Below are 8,010 nucleotides of genomic sequence, written 5' to 3'. Positions count from 1 at the left end.
TCAGTCTCAGGCCACAGCATTTGGCAGAAATCAGTGATTTTACAGAACTTTGGAATGTGCATCTGACTTTTGCATCCAACTGTTGTGTCATGAGCAATAACAAGAGGTTATGGAGATCTTGGCTGCAGGGGAGGAGGAAAAGGTGGAGAAATCCCTGACTTCAAATGAGATTAAGAAGATGTATAAAATGTGGGAAACAGTGAAAACTTTTGCAGAAAAGCACCACCCAAATAAGATTGTAGGAGTGTGAGTGATGAATCTGTTTAGTGACAATGCAATATCACATTTCCATGAAATCTTCATAAGGAGGCAAAGCAAGTGTCATTGGATAGCTTCCTTGTTAAAGCTGCATGAAAAGAAAAAGATTCCATTGAGCCAATAGATAGCAGTGGTTCTGTTAGTGATAGTGAAAGTCGTCCTACACAATAACCTTCCTCTCTCTCGTCTCCCTCACACCAGCCACGAAGGTTTTCAAAGGTAGGTGCAGGTTAATTTGTGTTATTTTTCTTTATATTTTGTATTTTCTTTTTTATTTTGTATTGTATTATATTATTGTATTGTAATCATTTTTAATCAATATTTTCGGGTTGTAGAATGAATCATCTGAGTTTCCATTATTTCTTGTGGAGAAATTCACCTTGATATACAAGTATTTTGGATTGCAAACATGCTTTTGGAGTGAATTATGCTCACAAATTAAGGTTTTACTGTATTCTCTAGAAGTCGGGTACACTTTGCCACACTCCAGCTTCTATGGATTTTAATCATTGTTAGCACGGCCTAAGATATATCTTCCTCTGATTTTTCCCTTTAAATGGAATCCAGATCATTTTGATTTCAGCTCTCAAATGAGTCAGAAATGTTCTTATGAATGATCATGAAATTCCATGCTGTTCTTTACAGTAGGAAGTATTTTCTGTGGGAGATGCCAGAAAGAGTCAGCTTGTAAGAGCTGCCAGAGGGAGAAGCTTAAGAAATTAAGTTGTTGAAAACCTGAGAAAGACGATCTGAAGAGGGTTTTGCGCGCGCGCGTGTGTGTGTGTATGTGTGACATCATGAATAATATTTTCTGGGAAGTATGGAAGAATTTCTGACAAAATGTGCTTACAACTTTTTGATAGTGATTGGTAAGACTAATAGCCTTTCATGGGAAAACAGACTTAATCATTCAGCTGATCACCAGATTTATGATAAACAAAATAATTTTTTAGTCAGATAGTCCTTTAAAAATATCATTTTTCTAATTTCCCCTCTTATTAAAAGATATGTACCAGAAAAAGGATCTTTGAATATCTTTCTCTTGCTTGCAAATTTAAAACAAAATTTTGATGCATGCTCACATCAATCAATTCATATGAGAAATTAGTTGAAGAGAGATATCAGGGGCACCTGGGTGGCTCAGTCAGTTAAGCATCTGATTTTGATCAGGTTATGGTCTCACAGTTCATGAATTCAAGACATGCATTAGGCTCTCTGCTGTCAGCACAGAGTCTGCCTTGGATCCCCTGTCCCCCTCTTTCTTTGCCCCTCTCCCATTTACACTCTTTCTCTCTCAAAAATAAATAAAAACATTTAAAAAAGATATATCAGAAGCTCAAGTTATCAGTTAGAGTACTTTCATGAATTTCATTAAAAATTTCTATTGATTTTGAGGCCAATTAAAATGAATAAAGATGCACTAGTTTTCTGGTCACACCCTTGAAGGCTTGTTTTACTTGTTTGTTCCTTAGAGTGTAAATGAATGGGTTCAATAAAGGGGCAACTGAAGTATTGAGCACAGCTACTCCCTTATTGAAGGCAACGCCTTCTTTCACTGAGGGTTTTATGTACATGAAGATGCAGCTGCCATAAGAGAGGGAGATGACAATCATGTGGGAAGAACATGTGGAAAAAGCCTTTTTCCTTTGCTGAGCTGAGGGGATCTTGAGAATGGTCCAGATGATGTTCGTGTAGGAGAGAATCACCAGCAGCAGAGTGACCACCAAGGTCACAACTGCTAAGATAAAGTCAACGAGCTCCAGGAATCTTGTGTCTGAGCAAGATATTTCTAGGAGGGGTCCATAATCACAGTAATAATGATTCAGCATGTTGGAGGCACAGAAATCCAGCTGACTGGTCAGAATGACTGGGGATATGATGATGAGAAATCCAGCCAACCAAGAGCAGAGGACCAGCTGGATGCAGACTCTGCTGCTCATAATGGTCATGTAATGCAGGGGTTTGCATATGGCCACATAGCGGTCATAGGACATGGCAGCCAGAAGGTAAAACTCTGTGGCTCCGAACAAGATGGCAAAGAAATACTGAGTGAAGCAGCCAGCAAAGCTGATGCTCTTGTTTCCAGTTGTGATGCTGAACAGCAGCCTGGGAGTAAAAGTGGTTGTAAAGGAAATTTCTAAGAAGGAGAAATTCCGGAGGAAGAAATACATGGGAGTCTGGAGGTGGGAATCTAGTAGAGTAAGAGTGATGATTGTCAGATTTCCAACGATGCTGAACATGTAGGTGAGGAAGAGAAATATAAAGATAACAAGTTGGATCTCCGGGATGTCTGATAGTCCCAGCAGAATGAATTCTGTCAGAAAGGTTTGGTTTGTCATTGCTAACCTTTGCTGCCTGAGAAGGAGACAAATGCATGATGAGAAAGACAGGAAATCTCAGGAATATTGAGTGAAAATGTGGACTTAGTATGAAATTTGTTCATGGGAAATTCTTTTGTCCACCTGACCCAAATAGAATGTTTGTCTCAATATGGTCCTTCACAAAATTTGCTGAAGTTCCTGCATAGGAGGCTCTAAGACCCTTTCCTTAGAACAACACATGGCCACCTGTCTCCTTAATGCATGCTCTGCATTTTAATTTTTATCCTCTTATTCTTACTTTTCCTTTTGTATCTATGCAACCTCTTTCCTATGATAGGAATATCTCTTCTTTCTTCAGCCTTAATGCTTTAGCTATTTGCTTCATTTGCTGCCCTCTTCAACGTATTGGTTGGGCACCTGTCCATCTTTTTGCTATCCTTTTGCTCTGCCTGATAACAATCCCCAACACTCCAGTGAAGGAGAGAACAGCTCTTTTTATGTATCCTGGCTTTTGTGCCTGGCAGCAGGGCTTGAGAAAGCTTTGGAATATTGAATTTTTTTTTGGTATGAATCCCTTTCTCCTGGCTTTAATTGACAGGAGAGAGATAACAGATAGCTAAAAATTCCAGTAAAGCTTTCTTTAACCCCTTTAAATATTCAGGGAGGAATGTTTGTCTGGATCTGAATCCCTTCTTATGCTCCTTCAGTCTCTAAGACATAGATGCAACTCTCATATAGAAAAGGGAAGGGTCAGCCTGGTCCCTTACAGATTAATAAGGATTCCTCCTAGGAAAGAACTTGGTAGGTTCAAGGATCCTTTTGGGAATTTACCTTGTGTTCTGATCTTCCAGATTCCCAGAAACTAAGGAATATCAAGGTCTCTTCTGAAGTGGGTGCTTATCTGGAACATATTCATATTGGAGCCCATCCATGAACTGGACCATTGTTATCATTGGACTCGAAGGTCCAGAAAATGTCATGCTCTGACTAGGGGGCTCAGGCTTTTGTTCACCAGTTTCTGGTCTTTGAAGAATTTCTCTATATTATCATTAAAAAACTTGCATTCATATTTCACATAAATGCCAGCACAAGTGTACATATTTAATTGTTCAAAGATGTTCAGTTTATCATTGTAATAGTGAAAAACTGTAAATAATTAAAATTCTACCAATGGGTGAATGGCTAAGTAAATTATGATCATTCCTATTTGGAATAAAATGGGAAATTTGATTTGTACTGGCTTGGATATGATTACAATATATTCCTAGTGAAATAAGCAGGTTGCTACTCATTACATATAGTGTGATTTTATCACTGTAAGGAACTGGAAGTTTATATGTATCTTTCTAAGTGCACAGAAAATAATCTGGAAGAATACCAAATGGTCAATGATAGTTATTTCTGGAATGCTACTGCACAAAGGATGGAAGACTTTCCCTTTTACTTTATACCCATTTTGATCATTACAATTTTTTAAAAAACAAGAATCTTTTTAAAGTAGGCTCCATCCTCAGCATGGAGTCCAATGCAGAACTTGAACGCATGGCCCTGAGATCAAGACCTGAGCTGATATCAAGAGTCAGTGCCTGAGCCGTGCAAGCACCCTAAAGACCAAGAGTTTTTAAAAAAAATTTTAATGTTTTTTATTTATTTCTGAGAGAGAGACAGTATGAGCAGGGGAAGGTCAGAGAGAGAGGGAGACACAGAATCTGAAACAGGCTCCAGGCTCTGAGCTAGCTGTCAGCACAGAGCCCGATGCGGGGCTCAAACCCATGAACCGTGAGATCATCACCTGAGCTGAAGTTGAATGCTCAACCAACTGAGCCACCCAGGCGCCCCAAAACCAAGATTTTTAATATTAGAAAACAAAAGTAGAAATCATAATCAGATTTCCTAATCCATCACCACAGCTAGGTAACTTTGATGACTGCAGATATACTCACTTTTGATACTCAGGACAGATGATGAGGGATTTTACCTCTGGATGCTATGAGTCAAAATTGAGACAGCAGATGTGGATGAAAAAGTAGAATAAAATGTAACATATTTTCTTTTCTAATGCTGATCCATGCTATATTTTCTCTCCAAGTGTACAACTTCTTGAATAGTAATTTGAAAAGAGTTTCTAGCTCTCACTTGTTACTGCTCTTTCCACAGTTGTTTCATATTAGAATTAGATCCATAATTCTTGAAAATGCTCCCTTATATAAGCTAATGGAAGTATTTATTCTTCAAAGTCTCATTTTCTCCATTTTGTCTAAAGACAGGTTATGGATTTCTTTGTGATTTTATACCACTTTTTTTTATACACACTTTATCTAGTTTACTCCACAGAGACATTAAGGGATAAATTATTGCCCTGGGGACTCAGTTCCAGAAAATTTTAGTTAGTCCTTAGAAGAAATAATGTTGGGGATTAACATTTGATAGGTAACTAGGGAAGATATTCCCAAAAGATTTATGAGGAAGTTGCCACTAGAGTAACAGTTACAGGATAAAAGCCTTGTGGGAACTGAAACAATAATGATGATAACAATAGTTAAAAAATTCAGCAACATCAGTTTTTTGAGTGGTTTACTTGAGGTGGGCAGAGTTGTAGCAACTTCCATTCTTTTTATCATTTTATGCTTACAACATTTGAGGCGGTAGCTATTATTAGGCTCTCAGCTCACCTACTTTAGTAGGTATGTGACCTTTGGCAAGTTAACTAGCCCCTCTGTGCCTCAGTTGCCTCATCTCTAAAATGGTGTTAAGAATAGTACCTGTATCATAAATTTGTCATATGAGCTAATAAATGTGTTAATATATGTAGAATGCTTAGAAAAGTGCTTGGAATAAGGTAAATATAAGACTGGTTACTATTATTGCTATCACCATTTTGTCCATTTTGTAGATAAGGGAATTAAGTATCCAGAAGTTATGTAACTTTCCCAAAGTCACTTAGCAGGTACCCTGAATTGTTGGCATTTGAGAGAATATATGTCTAATTCTGCAGCATGCTCCATGCCTCTTCAGGAGCATGAGGGATGCAGAAGTGGCATTTGCTTCCTGTTGTCAGTGGCATTACTGTATTGCTATAGAGAAAGCTCAGGATTTATTTCAGAACAACCCCTTTCCTTCTTGTGTTAGATTGTTATTCTTGATTCCTGTTTTCTGATAGAAGGCAGGATACTCTACATCCCTCTACCTTTTCTCCATGGGATTGAACTTCTTTCCTTCATGGCCCCTCACTATTTCCTTTTGGATTCTGCATTTCTAAGCTCCTTCTGTCCATATACAGTCAGCCCAGCAATCATTTTCATGGCAATGTCAATAACAGACTGATCTCCAAGGACCATGTAGTCTGTGAAAGAAAGGCCCATGGTATTGTGTTAAGTAGGGCTTTGGCTAAGAGACCAGTGGTACTGAAGTGTCTTTTTGCATTTGGGGAGAAGAAAGTTTCTGTTTTCAGGGTTAGTCTGGAGTAAATTAAAAAAAATTTTTTTAATGTTTTATTTATTTCTGAGAGAGAGAGAGAGAGAGACAGCAAGAATAGGGAAGAGTCAGAGAGAGAAGGAGACAGAATCTGAAACAGGCTCCAGGCACTGAGCTGGCTGTCAGCACAGAGCCTGACACGGGGCTCGAACCCATGAACCATGAGATCATGACCTGAGCCAAAGTCAGACACTTAACCGACTGAGCCACCCAGGCGCTCCGAATCTGGGATAAATTTTGAGTTTATGAAGTTTTCCTTTAGTTCTTTATGGTGAACAATTTTTTAAAAATTTACTTTTTAGCCATAGGTAGAGAGACCTAAGGATAACTGTTGCAAGTACGGGGTTGAGACTAATAAGGTGTATTTGACCAAGAGACTTACATCACTCAAGCTGTTGGTAAGTAAGATAAAACAAGCCCATGGGAGTGGCTGAAGGACAAAGACGTATCAACCAAGACAGGTGATGTATTGGAAATGGATGATGAAGTGGAGGAAAGGATGAGAAGGTGAAGAAAACCAAGATGGTGTAAATTTTTGTAAGAAGAGATAAATGCAGTCCAGTCAGAAGCCTACAAAGAGAGATTATTTTGTATTCATTATGTGGGATCAATTCCTCCTTGCCCACACTCCCCGAAGAGGATCTTTCTTAGGCGTATCCTAGAAAGGGCAGCTCTTTGACCATCAATAATTGGAGCTGTGTTGACATGAGGGTTGAGCTCCACAATTGGAAGCTCTTTCCTGGGCATTTATACATGGGCTACAGTGTCTGAGTTTGCTGAGGGCGGTGGGCTGGAAGAAGAGTTGGACTTCATGGGGCAGGTATAAAAGGCCAGGTGAGAGTGGACCAATGATCAGGAAGCTAGTTTATGGTGCAAGAAGGGGGTACAGAGCAATAATGAAATAGAGATAAAGATGGTAGAGATGGATAGAGATGGGGGAGGCAGGAGAGAGGGAGAGAAGGCAGCTGATGGCATCCTAGAACTTGTTATGTTTGGTTGTACTTGTTGAATTTGACCTCATGGAGAGGCCACTGCAACCATTTCTTATGCTTCTTTGAGAGAGTTTCTTTCTTTTTTTTTTTTTTGATGTTTTATTTTATTTTTATTATTTTTTTTACAAATAGTTTAGTGTCAAATTGGTTTCCATATAACACCCAATGCTCATCCCCACAAGTGCCTTCCTCCATGCCCATCTCCCCCCTCCTCCCCACATCCATCAGTCCTCAGTTTGTTTCTCAGCACTCAAGAGTCTCTCATGGTTTGCCTGAGAGAGTTTCTTCTATGTATATCCTAATGAACTTAACTACCAAAAGTTTGAGAAATTCTGAATATGGGAACCGGGGTAGAAAGAACACCTGCTGTGTATGTGGGGGATCTAAAAGGAAGCTATTTGGTTGTCTTGAAAAATGATGAAATCATGACATTTGCAGCAATGTGAATGGAACTGGATGGTATTATGCTGAGTGAAATAAGTCAGTCAGAGAAAGACGGATATCATATGTTTATATGGATCTTGAGAAACTTAACAGAAGACCATGGGGGGAAAGAGAAGGGGAAAAATAGTTACAAACAGAGAGGGAGGGAGGCAAGCCACAAGAGACTCTTAACTACAGAGAACAATCTGAGGGTTGATGCGGGGAGGATGGGAGAGAGGGGAAGACGGATGATGGGTATTGAGGAGGGCATTTCTTGGGATGAGCACTGGGTGTTGTATGGAAGCAATGAACCACAGGAATCTACCCCAAAAACCAAGAGCATACTTTACACACTGTGTGTTAGCCAATTTGACAATAAATTATATTTAAAAATAAAAAAAAAACCATTTAAAATGGAAATACAAAATAAAGAAAATGGAACAATTTCCTTCTTTTTATGGCTGAATAATATTCCATTATATATATTTTATATATGTACACATATATACCTATTTATCACATTTTCTTTATCTATGCATCTG

At 38.8% G+C, this 8,010-nt stretch overlaps 1 protein-coding gene across 1 annotated transcript; it reads right to left on the bottom strand.

Moving 5' to 3' along the window:
- Positions 1-1,658: 1,658 nt before the first annotated feature.
- On the bottom strand, positions 1,659-2,597 carry LOC144226109 (olfactory receptor 6C4-like). Its single transcript, XM_077757416.1, has one exon. The coding sequence runs from the start codon at positions 2,595-2,597 to the stop codon at positions 1,659-1,661; it is 939 nt and encodes a 312-aa protein (XP_077613542.1).
- Between the last annotated feature and the right edge of the window lie 5,413 nt (positions 2,598-8,010).

Source organism: Crocuta crocuta, unplaced genomic scaffold, assembly GCF_008692635.1.
Source record: "Crocuta crocuta isolate KB4526 unplaced genomic scaffold, BGI_CrCroc_1.0 scaffold549, whole genome shotgun sequence".
NCBI lineage: Eukaryota > Metazoa > Chordata > Mammalia > Carnivora > Hyaenidae > Crocuta > Crocuta crocuta.
This window is presented reverse-complemented; position numbering and strand designations above follow the sequence as displayed.